The sequence below is a fragment of the Rutidosis leptorrhynchoides genome, chromosome 4 (genome assembly GCF_046630445.1).
Source record: "Rutidosis leptorrhynchoides isolate AG116_Rl617_1_P2 chromosome 4, CSIRO_AGI_Rlap_v1, whole genome shotgun sequence".
Lineage (NCBI taxonomy): Eukaryota > Viridiplantae > Streptophyta > Magnoliopsida > Asterales > Asteraceae > Rutidosis > Rutidosis leptorrhynchoides.
In genome coordinates this window covers 469,935,463-469,957,785 of record NC_092336.1, presented here as the reverse complement: position 1 = coordinate 469,957,785, position 22,323 = coordinate 469,935,463, and the positions used below count along the sequence as shown (strand labels likewise).

At 32.5% G+C, this 22,323-nt stretch overlaps 1 protein-coding gene across 1 annotated transcript; it reads left to right on the top strand.

The window, feature by feature from the left end:
• Positions 1-838: 838 nt before the first annotated feature.
• Positions 839-4,198, top strand: LOC139842283 (uncharacterized). Its single transcript, XM_071832441.1, has 6 exons — positions 839-2,281; positions 2,800-2,840; positions 2,887-3,159; positions 3,247-3,313; positions 3,398-4,003; positions 4,142-4,198. The coding sequence occupies exons 1-6, from the start codon at positions 839-841 to the stop codon at positions 4,196-4,198; spliced, it is 2,487 nt and encodes an 828-aa protein (XP_071688542.1).
• The last annotated feature ends 18,125 nt before the right edge of the window (positions 4,199-22,323 follow it).

Genomic DNA, 22,323 nt, shown 5'->3' with positions numbered 1-22,323 from the left:
CCCCTTTTTGGGACTGCTTTCTGTGTGTTTTGTCTCTTTTAGGATGTGGATGCGTATAACGAATTTACAAGTTACAAAAATTTTGGTACACATTTTCCCTTTACTCCTACAAATATGCGTTAAATACGACATATTTGGGGAGTTTAGGGAAAATGCTGCCGAATTTTTGCTAACTAGTAAATTAGTTATACGCATCCATAGTTGAGACAAAACATTCAGAGAGTGGGTTAGGTTGCCTTCCATAGTTGGACCACCCGGCTTTGATTATACATATATCAAGTGTTTTTAATTTTAAAGTTTTTTCTGTTTTAAACTTGATTTAATTAGGGAATATCAATGACGATTGATAAGAGGTGGACTACTATATGACATTCTTTTAATCCCGACTTTATTACTGGTCTTAAGACAAAATTTCATTTCTCGTCCCTGAACTTTACATCAAATTTTACTCTTTGTCCTTTTTCTTTTTTTGTGCATCCCTCGTCCCTAATGTATCACAATTCTACATCCCTCGTCCTTTTTAGGGACGAGGAATGTAGAATTGATAGAAAGAAAAAGGATGAAGAGTCAAGAAAAAGGACGAGGGATGTGGAATTGTGATACATTAGGGACGAGGGATGCATAAAAAAAGGACGAGGAGTCAAATTTGATGTAAAGTTCAGGGACGAGGAATGAAATTTTGTCTGGTCTTAATGCATTTATTGAGAGGTGTAAAAATTATTTGTATTCGCACGCTAAGTGTAGTTGCCCATGTAAACATTGTGGTAATACGGTTTTTCTTAAACCTAAACATATAAAAGACCATATAATTAAACATAGGTTTGAACCCTCTTATACTATGTGGCGGCATCACGGTGAACTACCACAACCACCCGAAGTACACAACACAACGGACCCTCTAAGAAATTTCTTGCACGATATTCAGTTGGAGGAAGTTCCTAATTTTGAGAAGGAAGGTCCGAATGACGATGAGACTATGAATGACACGACCGCAACTGGTCTTGAGGATTTAATTGACTCCACCCAAACCGAGCTATATCCCAGTAGCAAGTTGTCCTCATTAGAGTTTTTAGCCAAGTTAACACACATTAAGGTCTTGAACAAATGGACGAATACTTCATTCGACCAATTGTTAGAATTACTCATACAATCACATCCCCCAAATAACACAATTCCGAAATCATTTTACGAAACTAAGAAGTGGATGAGAAATATCGGTTTAGGGTATCAAGCGATACATGCTTGTAAGAATGATTGTTGTTTGTTTTATAAAGAATACCAGGATTTGGAAAACTGTCCAATATGTAACGAGAGTAGATGGAAAGATGAACGCACAACGGGGAAGAAAGTTCCTAATAAAGTTTTGTGTTATTTTCCAATAACTCCAAGACTAAAACGTTTGTACAGTTTCAGATACACTGCAAAGGATATGACTTGGCATGCTACTGGGCGGTGCAATGAAGAGGGTAAGATGCGTCATCCTGTAGATGGTCGATCTTGGAAAGAAATTGACAAAAGATATCCAGATTTTGCACGTGAACACAGAAACGTTCGATTAGGGTTGGCTGATGATGGTTTCAATCCATTCGGAAACATAAATAATCCTTACTGTATGTGGCCAGTAATATTGATAACGTACAATACGCCGCCGTGGATATGTATGAAAAAAAGTTCTCTCATGTTGACTATGTTAATTCCTGGTCCTAAATCACCTGGAAAAGATATTGATGTTTACTTGAGGCCTTTGGTTGATGAACTGAAGATTTTATGGTCCGAAGGAGTTGTTACACATGACTCAGTTACAAACACGTATTTTCAAATGAAAGCAATGCCTATTTGGACCATAAACGATTATCCTGCCCGTAGTAGTTTGTCCGGTTGGAGTGGCCAAGGCTATAAAGCATGCCCTACATGTAACGAGGACACTCCTGCTATGCGTGTGAAAAATAAAATTGTTTTTGTCAGTCACAGACCGAACCTTGAATCGAATCACCCATACAGAGAAAGCTTAGAATTCAATGGTAAGGTTGATCATACCTCTAAACCTAGAAAGTTCAAAGTAGCTGATATCGAAAACCAACTTACAGATTTGTTGCTAGTTGGTAATTCCAGAAAAAATCATAGAAATGTTGGTGAAAAAAGAAAACGTCCCCCTAAGTGTCGTCGTCACAACTGGACTAAAATTTCTATTTTTCGGGAACTTGAGTATTGGAAATATGTTCCACTACAACACAACTTGAATGTCATGCATATTGAAAAGAATGTGTTGAGGCTATTTTGGGTACCTTATTAATGAATGACAAGTCCAAAGACACTCATAATGCACGAGTTGACTTGGAAAAATTGGGAATTTGAAAAGATTTGTGGCTCAAACCTAAAACCAAAGGTAAAAAAGATGGGAAATTCCTCAAACCTCTTCTCAAATACTCTTTAAAACCCAAAGACAGGGTAAGTTTTTGTAAATTCATTAAAGAAGTAAAACTTCCAGATGGGTTTGGATCAAACTTCAGGCATAAAGTGAAGAAGGATAATACCAACATTACGAACATGAAATCTCATGATTGCCATATCATGATGCAACGATTATTACCGGTCGGAGTTAACGCATTTTTGGACAACACTATCTCTACACCAATAATGCAGCTATGCGCATTCTTTAAGCAAATTTGTGCTGGAGAGTTAATGGTGGCAGACATGTTGAAAGCTCAAAAATAATTGATTAAACTGTTATGTACTCTCGAGTTAATTTATCCTCCCCTTTTTTTTAACATAATGATTCATTTGGTGATGCATTTACAGGAAGAGGCTATATATGGAGGGGCTGTTTACATGACGTGGATGTATCCAATTGAGAGATACATGAAAAAACTAAAAAAATTATGTTAGAAATAAAGCTAAGCCTGAAGGTTGTATAGCTGAGGGGTACGTTGCCGATGAAGCATTAACTGCATGTTCAATGTCTCTTGAAGGTATACAGACGAGATTTAATCGTCCTGAAAGATATGCGGACGGGCCAATTAGGTCATGTGAGATTCGTGTGTTCAGATCGTTATGTAAATTTATCAGTAAAGGTGTGTTCAAATCTCTAGCCTGTAATATTCAGGATAAAATTCACTGGTATGTACTCGACAATTGTTCTGACAACGAAGAATACAAAAAGTAAGTCATTATACTAAAATATGAATTTATAATGACTTAACTATGTAAACGTTGATCATACTAACAATTCTCTTTGGACATTTACAGTCAGTTTAAAGCAGAGAACTCCAATATGGACATGAAAACAAATTTTCCTAGTTGGTTCACCAACCAGGTAAACTCATTGTATATATATATATATATATATATATATATATATTAACAGATACGTGAACTACGGTCAGTTGACAGATCGAAGTATAGCGATGAATTGATCTGTCTAGCTGAAGGACCGGTGGGTAGCTCAAACCATTACAGTTCCTGCAATGTGAATGGTGTTAGGTTTGTGGTTAGCAATCGCGATAATCGACGCACAACACAAGAAAATGGAATTGCAACACTCGCATATGTCGGTGCTCCTGTCTCTAAGTATTATGGTCGGTTGGAAGATATTGTTGAGTTGCATTATGGTGGTGCATTTAGTGTTGTGTTATTCAGATGCCGGTGGTTCAATACTGAGAACACCCAGAACCGTAAACGTACAGTTAAAGTGAATAACATAACTAGTATTGACACGAAAGATGAGTGGTACCAAGATGATCAACACATTTTTGCAACACAAGCTCAACAACTCTTTTACATCGACGATCCTTCCAAAACCTCTAGCAGCTGGAAGGTCGTTCATGAGGTACATCATCGAAAACTCTGGGATAGAGACATTATCAAAGACACCATACGGGATGTTGTACACGAAACCAATTCATCCGATCTTAGCCTTGATGCTGATTTAGATAATATGACTTATACAAGTATGAGTGTACCTGGAGAATCAATACCAATTCAGTTTAATCCACCAACATATGAAGTTAATCCACCAACACATGATGATGATGATGATGATGATGATGATGATGACATTTGTGATTTAGAACCTTTTTCTCTTCCTCATGACATATGTGATGATGATGATGATGATGATGATGTTTTGGTGGCTGACGATGAGCTAAATCCCCAAATTCCTCAAAATGAAGCTTACTCTAGCGATGATGATAATTATTGATGTGTAATTCTTGTCATTTATCAAAAAACGCTTGTTGTTGTAATCAAATGTTTAATATTTTTGTGAATGTTATTTCTATGAATGTCTCTTTAAATTTACCGCATGAAATATTTGTATATGTATACACACACAAACACACACACACACACACACATCTATATATATACATTATATATGTGTATATATATATATATACATATATATATATACATATATATATATATATATATATATTGATAATGTTAAAAACGAACATATATTTCATAGCATTATTCCTCAAGAAAGACAAGCTTTTAGTTGCAATTGTTCTATTTACAAGTGATATTCGTTTAAATAATAAAAGGTGAAGACAAAAGATAGATTCGACGAATTGAAGACGCAAACGACCAAAAAGCTCAAAAGTACAAAATACAATCAAAGAGGTTCCAATTATTGATAAGAAACGTCTCAAAATTACAAGAGTACAAGATTCAAAACGCAAAGTACAAGATATTAAATTGTACGCAAGGACGTTCGAAAATCCGGAACCGGGACCAGAGTCAACTCTCAACGCTCGACGCAACGGACTAAAAATTACAAGTCAACTATGCACATAAATATAATATAATATTTAAATAATTACTAAAATTATTTATATATTATATTTATTTATATAATCCGTCGACAAGCTAGGAGCCAAGGTTTGGTGAGCTGTAAAAACAAACTCCGCGACTTGCGGAGTTTGAAGAAGAAATGGACCGCGAGTCGCGGAGCTTCCCTGGACTAAAATCCCTATAAAATCTAACGCAGTTCGATCGTTTTTAATATCAATATATATCCATCCTCTCTATATCTATACGTAAATATTTATATTTTAATTTTAATTTTAATTTTAATCCTAATAATAAGGGTATGTTAGCGAATGTTGTAAGGGTGTAAGTCGAAATTCTGTCCGTGTAACGCTACGCTATTTTTAATTATTGTAAGTTATGTTCAACCTTTTTAATTTAATGTCTCGTAGCTAAGTTATTATTATTCTTATTTAAAACGAAGTAATCATGATGTTGGGCTAATTACTAAAATTGGATAATTGGGCTTTGTACCATAATTGGGGTTTGGACAAAAGAACGACACTTGTGGAAATTAGACTATGGGCTATTAATGGGCTTTATATTTGTTTAACTAAATGATAGTTTGTTAATTTTAATATAAAGATTTACAATTGGACGTCCCTATAAATAACCATATACACTCAATCGGACACGATGGGCGGGATATTTATATGTACGAATAATCGTTCATTTAACCAGACACGGGAATGGATTAATAGTCACTAGAATTATTAAAACATGGGTGAAATTATGTACAAGGACACTTGGCATAATTGGTAACAAAGTATTAAAACCTTGGGTTACACGCAGTCGATATCCTGGTGTAATTATTAAACAAAGTAATAAAACCTTGTTACAATTTAAGTCCCCAATTAGTTGGAATATTTAACTTCGGGTATAAGGATAATTTGACGAGGACACTCGCACTTTATATTTATGACTGATGGACTGTTATGGACAAAAACCAGACGGACATATTAAATAATCCAGGACAAAGGACAATTAACCCATGGGCATAAAACTAAAATCAACACGTCAAACATCATGATTACGGAAGTTTAAATAAGCATAATTCTTTTATTTCATATTTAATTTCCTTTATTTTATATTTAATTGCACTTCTAATTATCGCACTTTTATTTATTGTTATTGTTTTTAATTGCACTTTTAATTATCGTACTTTTTAATTATCGCAATTTTATTTTATCGCACTTTTATTTATCGCAATTTCATTATCATTATTTACTTTACGCTTTAAATTAAGTCTTGTATTTATTTTTAATATTTTACATTAGGTTTTAACTGCGACTAAAGTTTTAAAATCGACAAACCGGTCATTAAACGGTAAAAACCCCCTTTTATAATAATAATATTACTTATTTACATATTTGTATTTTTATAATTTAAAACTGATATAGCGTTAAGCTTTGATTAAAAGATTTCCTGTGGAACGAACCGGACTTACTAAAAACTACACTACTGTACGATTAGGTACACTGCCTATAAGTGTTGTAGCAAGGTTTAAGTATATCTATTCTATAAATAAATAAATATCTTGTGTAAAAATTGTATCATATTTAATAGTATTTCGTTATAAAATTTAATAGTATTTTATACCCCTTAGCTTTAACATCAAGTATTTTTGGTGCCGCTGCCGGGGAACCCAATTTCTTGCTTAAAAGCCGGAAGCGCAACGCTAAATAAAAAAAAAATTATTTTTAGTTTACTTTTATAAAAATACGTTTTTGTAAAAATACGTTTTAAATATTCGAAAACATAGAAAAGAAAAAAAAAATTTAAATATTTTTAAGAGTTTGTTAAATAATTAAGTTTTATAAAGTTTCCTTATTTTTTTTAAAAAAAATATAAGTTTTATTTAAATATTTTGTTTTTATTAAAACATAAAATCAAAAACCGAAAAAATATATATATATAAATCTATTTTTAAGATTTTTTATTTATAAAATTATAAAGTATTTCTATTTTTATTTTAGTTTTTTAATATAAGTTTTTATTATATAAATATTTTTATTAAAACAGAAAATATAAAACAAAAAAAAAGTAAAACGTCGAATTTAATACTGCACCTGATCTGAATTTTCATTCACCGCGACTCGCGGAGATTTTTGCCAGGTGGAACCGCGACTCGCGGAGCCACTCTGACACCGACAGAAACCCTAGTCAGCAATTAATTACGGGGTAATTATTATAATTATTATTATAAAACCCTAATTAGGTTTTAATTAATTATTTATTTTAGTTTTTATTATTATTTTGTTTAATTAGTTTAATTAAATTGTAAAATTAATAGTTTTAATAAATAAATAACATAAAAATAATATTTTTATAAAAATTGTACTTTTTACAACTTTTAGTATATTTTTATATTTTGTCCCTTTTTATTTGTTTTAGCGTAATAATTTGTATTTTTCGCTCGTATTTAGTTTTAAATATAGTTTTTGCCATAGTTATTTTTATCTCTAGATTTTTAGGCTTTGCCGTAAAATTCCTTAAGTGCTTTTTCTTTAGACTAAGATTTAGGTGCTTTAGAATTTTGCGACGCCTATCTAAGTTTTAGTACCTTTTTAAGTTATTTTCATTTGGGATATAGTTTTACTTGTAAGCTTTAATAGTTTTAGACGCAACTTTTAGTTTTTAGTTTTTAGTTCCTTTTTAAGTTTAGACGCGCTATTTTCTCATTTCTCGACGCCTTTTACCTATGTATCAATTATCACTCCAATTAGTAATCTCAATTTGCGATTATAATTTTAAGTTAGTGATAGTAATAAGGTTGGGTTAGTCGAGTGTTTTTAAGTTCTATAAGTCATTCTTTTTCTTTCTTATTTTTCGACGCCTTTTATTTTTCGATCTTTTCTTTTTCGACCTTTTTCGACGCGCTCTTTTTCTTTCTTATTTCTCGCAATTCTATTTTTAGGACATAGATTTTTATTCTACTTCTTATCTAAATTTCTTAAAATTACGAAAATTTATTTTAAGTGGTTAAATTGATAGACATCAAAATTTTATGGTTCGTAGTAATAGTTGGATTTGTACGTGGACCGGGTTATTGGAGCCAAACAGTACTCAATTATATTGAGACCAAACGAATCCTGCCCCTCTGCTGCATCTTTTGGCTATTCGAAACGTGGGCAAAATCAGAAAAGTCTATTAATTGGATAACTTTTATAATTTTTCTTTCCTTTTAAAAACTAAAATGATATTCAGTGAATGCACCGAGCAAGACGTTCACCACCTTTTGTACGTTCACCATCTGTAACTAGATCAAGACATTTAGTAAATATTACCGCCGTTGATTTTTCTTTAGAATCGTCATCCAGTCGACCAAGTACTCCAGTTCAAATTTCCGATAATCCATTTTTTGAACCCGACCTCACAATTGAGAATCCGGAGAATATTCAGGGACGATTCATAGATCCTGAACCATTAATTTTTCCTCGGAACCACCAATCATTCAAACAGAGATTGTTGAGGAACGAACCATTAAATCAGAATCCTCTAGTGATTCAGATTCAACAAATTCAATTATGGAAGTAACGGAACCTTTAAGTATGGAAGACCGAATGAGAGCTAAACGCACTGGCCAAGGTCACGCAATTACTCATCATGACATTAATGCGCCAGATTATGAAATCAAAGGACAAATTCTACACATGGTGACTAATCAAATGCCAATTTAGTGGTGCGCCGAAGGAAGATCCAAATGAACATCTTCGTACCTTTAATAGGATCTGCACACTATTTAAAATAAGAGAAGTTGAGGATGAACAGATATATCTCATGTTATTTCCCTGGACTTTAAAGGGAGAAGTCAAAGATTGGTTGGAATCGTTACCTGAAGGAGCAATCGATACATGGGACGTTTTAGTTGAAAAATTTCTTAAACAATTCTTTCCGGCATCTAAAGCCGTAAGACTTCAAGGAGAAATTGTTACGTTCACACAGAAACCGAATGAAACTCGATATGAGGCGTGGACTAGATTTGGAAAGTTATTAAGAGGATGTCCGCAACATGGTTTAGACACCTGTCAAATAGTACAAATATTCTACCAAGGATGCGACATCACTACAAGGAAAGACATCGATATAGCAGCTGGTGGTTCTATTATGAAGAAAACCGAAACTGATGCTTACAAAATTATTGATAACACTGCTTCCCACTCACATGAGTGGCACCAAGAAAAAGATATTGTTAGATTATCTAAAGCAGCTAGAGCCGATTCTAGTCATGACTTAGATTCCATTTCTGTAAAGATAGATGCTGTCGAGAGACGAATGGAAAAGATGACTAAAGATATCCACTCAATACGAATTAGTTGTGAGCAGTGTGGAGGACCACATTTGACAAAAGATTGTCTCAGTATTGAACTAACAATGGAACAAAGAGAGAATATTTCATACATAAACCAAAGGCCTGGAAATAATTATCAGAATAATTATCAACCGCCAAGACCGATTTACAATCAAAACCAGAATTATAACAGAAATGTTCCATACAACAACCAACAAGGTCCTAGCAATCAACAAGTATCCAACAATACTTACAATCAGCAAAGACCTAATTTTCAAAACAAACCACCACAACCCGATGATAAAAAGCTAAATTTAGAAGATATGATGACGAAGCTAGTTGAAACTCAAACGCAGTTTTTCACATCTCAAAAACAAACTAATGAACAAAATGCTCAAGCATTTAGAAATCAACAAGCTTCTATTCAAAACTTGGAACAAGAAGTAAGTAACCTAGCAAGGTTAATAGGTGAAAGAAAACCGGAAAGTTTACCTAGTGATACAAATGTTAACCTCCGGAATGAAACAGCTAAAGCAATTACCACAAGAAGTGGTACAACACTTAAACCACCTGAAATACCTGTAACTTCTGATGAAGCTATTCCTACTCCACAAGAACCACAACCTAAACAAGATAAGGAAAAAGAACCGGTAGTTGAAAAGGTTAATGAAGATAACACAGTTAAGGCTAAACCTTATGTTAAACCATACCAACCACCACTTCCTTACCCGAGTAAAATGAAAAAAGAGAAACTTGAAGCCGAGCAATCCAAATTCTTGGATATGTTTAAACAGATAAATGTAAATCTTCCTTTCATTGATGTAATTTCAGGAATGCCTAGATATGCTAAATTTCTGAAAGATCTAATCTCAAATAGAAAGAAAATGGAAGAACTCTCGGCTGTTACTATGAATGCTAATTGTTCTACAGTACTGTTGAATAAGATACTAGAAAAATTATCTGATCCAGGAAGTTTCACAATTCCATGTTTTCTGGGTAGTCTTAGTTCAATAGAAGCATTGGCAGACTTAGGTGCTAGTATAAATTTAATGCCGCATTCACTATACGCTAAACTAGACCTTGGAGAATTGAAACCAACAAGAATAAGCATACAACTAGCCGATCGATCAATAAAATATCCTAGAGGGATAATGGAGAATATGCTAGTTAAAGTTGGTACTTTAGTATTTCCAGTAGATTTTGTTGTTCTGGACATGGAAGAAGATTCTCAAGTTCCTCTCATATTAGGAAGACCATTCTTAAACACGGCTAAAGCAATGATAGACGTGTTCGGTAAGAAACTGACCCTAAGTATAGAGGATGAGAGTGTTACCTTTTCAGTTGATAGAGCAATGCAACAACCGCAATCTGCAGATGATACATGTTATTATATTCAAACTATAGATTCACATGCAGAATTGTTAGAAGAATTTCCAGAATTACAAGGAACAGGAGAATGTTCTTTAGGAGAAGGAACTGAACCAATTGATGAAGCTGAAATGTTAGCTACACTAATAGCTAATGGATATGAACCAACAACAGAAGAAATTCAAATGCTAAAAGAAGAAGACAGATATCGATATAAATCATCGATAGAAGAACCTCCGACATTAGAGTTAAAGCCACTTCCAAACCATTTGGAATACGCTTATTTACATGGTGAATCTGAATTACCTGTAATAATATCGTCTTCTCTTACTAAAAATGAGAAATCTCAACTCATTTCTGTGTTGAAAGCTCATAAACCAGCCATTGCATGGAAGATTCATGATATTAAAGGAATAAGTCCATCGTATTGCACACATAAAATCCTTATGGAAGAAGGTTATAAAACGTATGTGCAACGCCAACGAAGACTAAATCCTAATATGCAAGATGTTGTTAAAAAAGAAATTATTAAACTGCTAGATGCAGGTTTAATTTATCCAATTTCTGATAGTTCATGGGTAAGCCCAGTTCAATGCGTGCCTAAGAAGGGTGGCATGACTGTCATTACAAATGAGAAAAATGAGCTTATTCCTACTAGGACTGTAACAGGATGGCGTGTATGTATTGATTATAGAAAATTAAATGACGCCACCAGAAAAGATCACTTTTCCTTACCTTTCATTGATCAAATGTTGGAAAGATTAGCCAGAAATAGTTACTATTGTTTTCTAGATGGTTTTTCCGGATACTTTCAAATTCCAATAGCACCCGAAGATCAAGAGAAAACCACATTTACGTGCCCTTATGGTACTTTTGCTTACAAACGCATGCCATTTGGACTTTGCAACGCCCCTGCAACCTTGCAAAGGTGCATGATGGCGATTTTTCACGACATGATAGAAGAATGCATGGAAGTTTTCATGGAGGACTTTTCAGTCTTCGGTGATACTTTTGAATCATGTCTAGTTAATCTGGAACGAATGCTTATTAGATGCGAACAATCAAATCTAGTACTTAATTGGAAGAAATGCCATTTCATGGTTAAAGAAGGCATCGTTCTTGGACATAAAATTTCAAAAGAAGGAATTGAAGTGGATAGAGCTAAAGTAGATGTAATTGCTAAACTTCCACATCCCACCAATGTTAGAGGAGTTAGGAGTTTTCTAGGGCATGCCGGTTTTTACCGACGTTTCATAAAAGATTTTTCTAAAATTGCCACTCCTATGAATAAACTCCTAGAAAAGGATGCTCCATTCATCTTTTCAGATGAATGTATCAAATCTTTTAATATTCTTAAAGAAAAACTCACTAATGCGCCGATCATGATAACACCAAATTGGAATCTACCGTTTGAACTAATGTGCGATGCAAGTGATTTTGCAATGGGAGCCGTTTTAGGATAAAGGATTGAAAAAAGATTTCAACCTATATATTATGCTAGTAAGACATTACAAGGAGCACAAACAAATTACACAACTACTGAAAAAGAACTCGTTGCTATTGTCTTTGCTTTTGACAAATTTCGTTCATATCTCGTTCTAGCAAAAACGGTGGTCTATACCGACCATTCTGCTCTTAGATACCTATTTTCAAAACAAGATGCTAAACCACGATTAATCCGTTGGATCTTACTCTTACAAGAGTTCGATATTGAAATCCGAGATTAAAGGGGAGCAGAAAATCTCGCCGCTGATCATCTTTCTCGTCTTGAAAATCCCGAATTAGAAGTTCTAAATGAATCGGCCATACAAGACAACTTTCCTGATGAATATCTATTGAAGATAGATTATAATGAAATTCCATGGTTTGCAGACTATGCAAACTACTTAGTATGTGGATTCCTTGAAAAAGGATTATCGTACCAAAAACGAAAGAAATTCTTCAGTGATATAAAACACTATTTCTGGGAAGATCCACATTTGTTTAAAAGTTGTCCCGATGGAATAATACGCCGATGTGTATTCGGAGATGAAGCTAGTAAAATTTTAAACCATTGTCACACAGGACCAACAGGAGGGCATTATGGGCCTCAACTAACAGCAAGAAAAGTTTATGATGCTGGATTCTATTGGCCTACAATTTACAAAGACGCACACCTTCTTTGCAAATCCTGTGATGCTTGTCAAAGGGCCGGAAAAATAAGTCAACGTGATGAAATGCCACAAAATGTCATTCAAGTATGTGAAGTATTTGACATTTGGGGTATTGACTTTATGGGTCCATTTCCAAAATCTCATAATAATCTCTACATTCTCGTTGCCATTGATTATGTATCTAAATGGGCGGAAGCACAAGCTCTCTCAACTAACGATGCACGAGTTGTAGTCAACTTTTTAAAACGTCTTTTTGCAAGGTTTGGAACACCGAAAGCTTTAATAAGTGATCGGGGAACTCATTTCTGTAATAATCAACTTGAGAAAGTTCTCAAAAGATATGGAGTAACTCATAAAATCTCCACCGCTTATCATCCACAAACGAGTGGACAAGTTGAAAATACCAACCGAGCTTTAAAACGTATTCTAGAGAAAACCGTTGGATCAAATCCGAAGGAATGGTCCATTAAATTGGAGGATGCACTCTGGGCTTTTAGAACAGCCTACAAAACTCCAATTGGAACCACACCTTTTAAACTCGTTTATGGAAAAGCATGTCATCTTCTAGTAGAAATTGAACACAAAGCATTTTGGGCTTTGAAGACATGTAATCTTGATTTACATGAAGCTGGACGTATACGGTTAAGTCAACTAAACGAATTAGAAGAATTAAGACATGAAGCATACGAAAATTCGTTAATCTATAAGGAAAGAACAAAGAAATGGCATGATAAAAGAATCAGAAGTTTAAAAGAATTTAAAGAAGGAGACAGAGTTCTTCTTTTCAATTCACGATTCAAGCTATTTCCTGGAAAATTGAAATCAAGATGGTCTGGACCATTCATAGTCAAAAGAGTTTTCCCATACGGAACGATAGAATTAATAAATTCAAATGGAATTGAATTTAAAGTTAGTGGTCACAGAGTTAAACATTACAGAGATAGTCCAATGGAAGTTGACAACGAAGTTAATCACAATTTCGATACTACAGCTAACTAAGTGTGGGGAGAATCAAGTCTTTAAAGGTTTATGTATTTCTGTTAGAGTTAGATTTTCTGTTTTCGTGTAGTTCTCGAAAATGGAACCCGAATGGTCTTTCCCTAGCAGACCCTAAAGAACTAGTCTTCTCCCCCCATTCTGAATTTTTATTTTTTTTAGGTTTTTACGAAATGAAGACTTCCTGTGAACTAAACCATGGTCTAATGCTACACGCTTTGATCACTAAACGTAATAATGACACACTTCCGAGTGAAATAGTATCAGTAATCAGAGAAAAATTGAACGGAGTAAGAAAAGATTCCAGATGCGAAGATAATAAGTTACAATTTGGTAAAGGAAAATCAAAATCCGCAGCGAAAAGAAGAGCACGACACCTTAAAAAATGTCACAAATGCGGAAAATGGTCACATGGAGGTAAATGTTCAAATAACACCGAATTTGTTACTTTAGGCAGAGATGGACCGTTCATATGTTTAGAAGAAAAAACACTGAATGCTCGAAGTTACGCCTACGTAGCCATGGAAAATCAATTAAACCGACTATCTTATGAATGGGATAGATCATATCACTAAGAATACTATCTCACAGGTAAGTCTGTACAGTTTTTATTTTTATTTTTATTTTTAACCTTTTGATAATAAACGCTAATTTGTTCGCTATAAAGTATTAAATTGGTATTGAATAAAATTAGGTTTGGCGACCGAAATTATTGATATCATACAAAAATTTATTACATCACTGCGAAATTTAATGTTTATTCTTAAGGTATAAATATCTTTAATCAATCAACCCAAAATATTTCAAAAATTCTTCATGAGTTAAATTAGGTCATGGAACCGAAATTACTTTACCGAAAAGAGGGGCGCATATTTTTGATAATATTTGATTGATTAAAGTGGGATAAAAGACCAAAAAGATTTTTACTTTTATTTTTACCATGTTTTTAAAATTAATATATAAATCTTAAATTAATATTGTAAACTTTTTAAATTAATATATTTAAAATTGTAAATATTTGAACAATTGATATTTTTAAGTTTGTATGTATAAAAACAAAAATATAATATAAGTTTGGTGTGAATTTTTAATTTTTAAAAATATGAATTTTTAATTTTATGCATTTTAAATTTAAGTTTGGTGTGAATTTAAAAACAAAAATTTACTTTATTTTGTTAAGTTAAAAATATGATTTTTAAAATTCGTCGTGAGTTGAAGACTAGGTCTTTGAACCGAAATTGCTTTACCCGAGGGAGGGACGAGAACTTTTATTATCATTATTTTTAATCTTATTGAATTAAAGTATGCCAAAAACATTAAAAAAAATCCAAAAATCTTAGCCTTTAAAACAATCGCTTGAAAAAGACAAATTTTAAAATTTTGTCGAAGGACGGACTAGGACATCGATCCGAAACGACCTCGTCCTAAAACAAAGGAAAACAAAATTTTAAATTTATTTTATATTTGTTTTATAAGTTAAGGTTTATAAAATAAAATAAAAGGCCGCGACACGCGGAGTTTGTAAGGGTCAAACACCGCAAGTCGCGGAGCTTGAAAAATCCAGAAAAAAATAAAAACGCTGGATCAGATCAGTTTGCACACCACAACTAAAAAAAAACTACGAAAATACACACACAAACACACCACAAAATCGAATTTTTTTCACCATTTTTCATCAAATCTTTCACAAAATCATGTTGAGAAGGATGCTATCAAAGAATTACTCAAGAAAAACGGTAAATTTCTACACCTAAACACCATTTAATCCGAAAATTAGTGTTCTTGAGCAATTTTATACCCAATTTGATTTTGATGCTTTTTAGTGTAATTATGCTTAAATTGCTTATGTATTATGCTTGTATAACCTAGATTGATGCTTTTTAACATGATTAGAAGCCTTAAACTTCAAATTTTGAGTAATCTAGGGTTTGTGTTCTTGAGCAAATTTGGGGCTTTTTGATATAAACAGGTTATGGCCGATTTTTGTCATGAATTGTTGCTAAATTAAGTAGTGTAACATGTTTAGGTAGTTAAATGATCCAAACTTTGAGCCTAAACATGATTTTGAGAATTAAAGTGGACTTTTTCAAGTCTAAAATTCATGAACTTGATTTTTGAGAGATAATGCCATTTGAAACTTGTTTAATTGCTAATAATGATTATTTTGACATGTTATTTGAGTTGAATGCTTATGAACTTGGTGATCATTTTCGTATATGCTTATTTGAAAAAGTGTAGATTTGATAAAAAATATGAAAATGAGCATAAGTTTGATATAAATTGAACATGTCATTGTAATTATTTTGATTGATGATTTTGCTGACACAAATGCATATTTGGATGCACAAAAATTGTGTTTGATGTGTTTTGCAGACTGAAAGGGGTGAATCTTCATCCCAAGCTCGCAATGCTCCTCCTGAGAATGCGGAACAACAGGATGTTGATAGCTATTATAAACAAGATATACCTCATCCAGTTATGACATTTTCAGATATGCACGTGGAGAATTTGCACCCGAACTTGAGATTTGACAGACTTTGGATAGATTATCCAAAATACCAAAGGGGCTTGCATACTCTTCATTCTAAAGCTGTTGAAGTACCTAGGGTAATAGAATGGGCACCGTTAGAAGCTGTAGAATTAGCCGAGCCAATTAGGGAATTACTGTGACGACCCGAAAATTTTCGACCAAATTTAAACTTAACCTTTATATGTTTCCGACACGATAAGCAGAATTTGTAATGTTGAATCTCAAAAAGTTTGGAACTACATTCATGTAATCAATTATCCTTTGACCGTGTTCGACGATTCACGAACAATTATGTGTATATAGATATGTATATATAATATATAATATTAACTGAAAACATTAACAAAGTATTAGATATATGATACTTTACATGAACGTATTTGTTTCGATATATTTATTGACAGAATTAAGAGATAATATCAAATGATTGAATTATCAGATACATTATGATATGATTACGGGCCTATATTATGAGGTCCACTGTGATTTAAGAAATCTATTCTTTTTGACCACTCATTACTTAACTAGTATGATAAAATAACGATATTTATATTTTATTTTATCAAATATATATAACGATTTAAATTAATATTATATATATTTATACGCGTATTATACGTACATAGTTTTATACTTTTACTATACTTTAACTTTACCTTTACTTTACTTTTACTTTACTTTAACTTTAATAATTAATACTTTAATAATTCACTTTAATAATTCATACTTTAATAATTCACTTTAATAATTCATACTTTAATAATTCACTTTAATAATTCACTTTAATAATTCACTTTAATAATTCATACTTTAATAATTTACTTTAATAATTCATACTTTAATAATTCACTTTAATAATTCATACTTTAATAATTCACTTTAATAATTCATACTTTAATAATTCACTTTAATAATTCATACTTTAATAATTCACTTTAATAATTCAAAAATCTATTATAAATAGAATTCAATAGGTTTTATTATTTCATAGAAACTTGAAAATATATTTCTCTAAACTCTCTCAATCGAATTACACATATATATTTTCTTTGTATTATTTCAAGATATTATTAGTATACATAAAATACTACGACGGAGTTATATTCAGACGATTTTAAAATAAGTTTTCAAACGGGATAGAGCTAAGGAAATTATGGGTTATAGCTATGGAGGTTATGGGTATTGATCGAGGGTATTGCTCGTGAGGTCAACCTAACGTTTATCATTTTCGTTTCGTCTACGTACTTTCCTGCAATATTGAATCTCAATATTGATACGTGAGCACTCATAACTTAACTTTTATATTTCAATAGTGTATCCCTGACTAGTGCTCGAGTATATAGGATTATGCATGCTTGTACATTCAATATTGTCCTTAGATAGGTTTGTTGAATCCTGAATTAGATACATATGCTACTGAGATAGGGTATATGATATGCATGTCATTGGAAAGCTAGCGAAAAATTAAGAACTTTTCATTTAGATATCGAATGGTTTCGATGAACGGATTAGAAGTTATAGTCAACTGAATTTTAGTATTATTGTTAAAATGATTATTATTACTATCATCGTTATTATTTTAATAGAAATATCATTGTTATTATAAAATATCATTATTACTATTATGTTAGTATTATCATTTTATCATAATAACATTTTTAGTAAATATAAATATTGTTATTTTTTTATAGAATAATAATTATTATTATTACAAAATAATACAACTTTTACTTATTATTATTATGATCAATATTATTTTATCAAATAAATAGGGGATACAAAGATATTTTTCACCACGCGTAATATAATTACATTAATAATACTTACCACTATAGTTTTACGATATTAAGTGAACTTTATAAATTTTACTACTTAAGATATATAAAAGTATATTTTATCATATATAAACGTTAATGTAAATTTTTATTAATAAATGACTTTTATTATTATAAAATCTAATAAATATATTTAAATATATAAAATGACTATAGTTAAGTTATATAATAAACACGTATAAATTTTAGAAGTCATTTTGGGTTAAGTTGGCTTTTGTTGACTTTTGCATATTAGTCTCGAGCATTAGGATTGTGGTACACTATGACTTGACCAAAAATTGTTAGACAAATATTGACCAACATATAAATATATATAATTAATATAGGTTCGTGAATCCGAGGCCAACCTTGCACTTGTTAAATGACGTTATATGTATGTTTACTACGAAATACAGTATGGTGAGTTTCATTACTCCCTTTTTATATATATTTTTGGGCTGAGAATACATGCGCTGTTTTATAAATGTTTTACGAAATAGGCACAAGTACTAAAACTAATTCTATGTGGGTTTAAACCAGAAATATACCCTTAGCTTGGTAACATTAAACTACTTGTCTATGTACGGTAGGCGCGAATCCTAAAGATAGATCTATTGGGCCTGACAAACCCCATCCTGACTATGGGATGCTTTAGTACTTCGAGGTTATTTTAAACACACCTGATCTGGTGTACTTCAGAGGGTAAAACATGAACGTTAAGGCTTGTTACCGGGTGCCTACAACTTATAGAATAATTTTATACACTTGCGAGTGTACATATATTTATAAACGGAAATCTTGTGGTCTATTAATATATTGAAATGATTGTTATGATAAACCTATGAACTCACCAACCTTTTGGTTGACACTTTAAAGCATGTTTATTCTCAGGTATTAAAGAAATATTCCGCTGTGCATTAACTCATTTTAAGGATATTACTTGGAGTCATTCATGGCATATTTTGAAAGACGTTGCATTCAAGTCATTGAGTTCATCAAGATTATTATTAAGTCAATTATAGTTGGATGTATTATGAAATGGTGTGCATACCGTCAATTTTTGTTGTAAAGAAAGTTTGTCTTTTAAAAACGAATGCAATGTTTGTAAAATGTATCATATAGAGGTCAAATACCTCGTGATGTAATCAACTATTGTGAATCGTTTATAATGTATATGAACGGGTCCTTTCAGTTGGTATCAGAGCGGTGATCTTAGCGAACCAGGTCTTGCATTAGCGTGTCTAACTGATAGTTATTAAGATGCATCAGTGAGTCTGGACTTCGACCGTGTCTGCATGTCAAAAGTTTTGCTTATCATTTTTAGTCTGAAATCATCTACTTACCACCCTTAGGAAATTACCTGCTTATCATTCTTAAGTCTAGACGCGTTTTCCTACATTTATTGCATAATAGTGTATAGACGAATTCTTATCTTAGCATATATGTTACTGTGAACTTTGACTGACATCTTTCAAAGATTCCTCCGTAATTTATGGGATTTTGGTATTATATATACATATATAAATTATGTATTGAAGAATACCAAATCTAAATTCTACAATCTATTTCATACAAAAAAATTCTTTCTTTGATCATACAAGATGGATCCCTCAACCAGTTTGAGTTCCTCGGATTCCGACAGCTATGCCGATATGGATTTCCACATGAGCTCAGAAAGCAGTGTGACCGGAATGGATCAACCAATTAGCCATCATCTATTCTGGATGAATTGGGGATGGGTTCGTAATCTACTTAACCATTGGAGACAAGAAGAAGGTGATCCCTTTCATCCACCACATTGCCCTCTTGGCAATGAACCTGAAGCACTTACTGGCGAACCTGTCCGAAACACCATTTTCTCTCTCATTTCCAGAGTATCTCGTCATGATTATATACTACACCAAATTCTAGATCTTATTTATCCGCTCGTCCGAACCGACAATCACCCCGGTGTAATAGAAGAAGTCAACGAGCTTCGCGCTCGGGTAGTGGCTTTGGAGAATATGGTGCAAAGGTTACAAACACCAGCAGCAGCACCAGCAGCATAAACAGTACCACCATCAGCAACACCAACAGTACCATTACCACCACCAACAACAACCGCATCGCAAACCTCAACTTCACAATCTGTCCCATGAGCATCGACGTCATACGCCATGTAGATACCAAGGAATACCACAATGATTAAGTATTGATTCATAACTTCATTGGGGAAACATTCTACGGCGATTATGTAATTTCTAAAGTTTAGAAATTATCTATCCTAGCCTTAACCATAAATCAAATGAGTTTAATTTAATATTAACTCATTAAATCTATATTACATCTGAAGAAATATACACATATATATTTTCATAAAGACTGTAATAAAATTCTTTTGTACAAAATATTAATTGTGAATTTTTTTTTAACGGGTAGGTAATACCCGAGAGATATATAAATTCACAATTAATATGTTACATTCTTCGAATCTGATTCAGCAAGTCATCCATTATACTCCATACTTTCACAACAATATACATTCTTTTATAGAAATCAAAACAACCATACTCATTCAAAATCTAATTACATATTCTGATTTTAAAATCTCAGAATTCGATTCAAGATATAACCGAAATCATCACTCTTAGATTCCTACATCTTTCAAAACTATACCTTGACTTCAAAACTGTCCTAGAACCTCATTTCTATTCATGGAACTCACAAAAATATTTGTATCATTCAAAATCTTAAAACATCATATGTATATTAACAATTACAATATGTGTTCAAACACTTCGAAATTCCTAAAGACATGCGAGATGATTATCCAACCACACATTACCCACTGTCATGCACCTGAAAAGCTCTCGAAACCAAAGTTATAGTTTAACATGTATCCATGTCAGATCCTTTGATATTTATTACCAAATATAATTTTTCAATCTCTTTTCAAAATAGACAGTTTTGTCACAGCTCCAGCAAATCACCTTCATTTGTTTATACGAATAAACCCTTCATCATGGTTACCGGGGAACCTTTCATATCTCGTCACATTAGCAGTAAACTTATCAACAACTTCATTAACCTTCGACTTATGCCTCTCCGAAAATCCACTATACTTATTCATTAAAACCCCATCATGTACTCACCTACATCCTGTAACAATAATTGTCACACCAACTACTGGGAATTAGCAATCAGTATTTTGAATTTCGCGACAATTTTACGTTAAAAGTTATATGTATACATATAACGTCTATCTCCTAGACTTACATACTTCGAATGTGAATTTTCTGAAAAACATCCCAAACTATGAACTAGTTCTCCGAAATTGGAAAAATGCTGATGAAACAGCAAAAACTGTAAACGACTTTAACAGTCAAAAGTTTGATGATAAAGAATAGTATGGTGGTAAAGCTGAGAAAAAGAGAAGGTTTGAAACTGGAAAATGGATTGAGCAGACCATGAAGGAGGCTGTGGACAAATCACAAAGACTAAACCTGCCTTCAAAGGATTCAAATATTTCAGTGTCTACTGAAATCGTTAGCAAACACCTTACTTCTTATTCTAAACCTTCACAGACAAATCTTCTTCATCATCCATCTATGTTAAGAATTCTAAGATATTATCGTATCTTTTATTATAAATATCTTCGATATTTCTGAAGATATTTTCACAACTATTCTTATCCGAAATCTTTTATCTCTTCGCATTATCTGCGTTACAACATAAAAAGAAACTGTGTTAGTTTCTAAATTCTGAAGAAGAAAAAAATTCGAATTTAAAATAGGAATGTTTTTAAAGCAGTGTTGGGAACTGAAACATGAGTTAGTATAATATAATGACACTTGATCAACGTGATTATATTATAGTAAGTCATGCTGAGTTTCTAATGGAACGTGATGATTCATAGAACATACCGTCATCATGTACTATTTACACGACTCTTACATTCTACCCAATTTCCAAACATATTAAGAACATATCATCTTGATAGCTCTATATTTTCAGATATTCTGGTAAGTTGCCAAATTAAGATCGTGCCATTACGATTTTCTTCTTGGAACATTAACTATGTTCATCCAAAAATTCATATCTACGAATTCTGGACCATTATCCGCTTGACTTAAGGCTGGGAAGAGAAAATGAAAGCATGAAGCTCCGAAATATAATGGAGAATATAAAGCCCGATAACAACCTCGAAATTACAAACCGTGTATATCAATGCGTATAGCAATATAAAGACACGGGAGAATGAAAAACACAATAACCCCAAGGTAATGGTAGAAGAAAATAACTTCCTCCGGTGGTAGATGAAAAAGAAGAATGACAGATATGAAAGTTAAGAGTATATCAAGAATCAATACTGGATGAAGCATATTA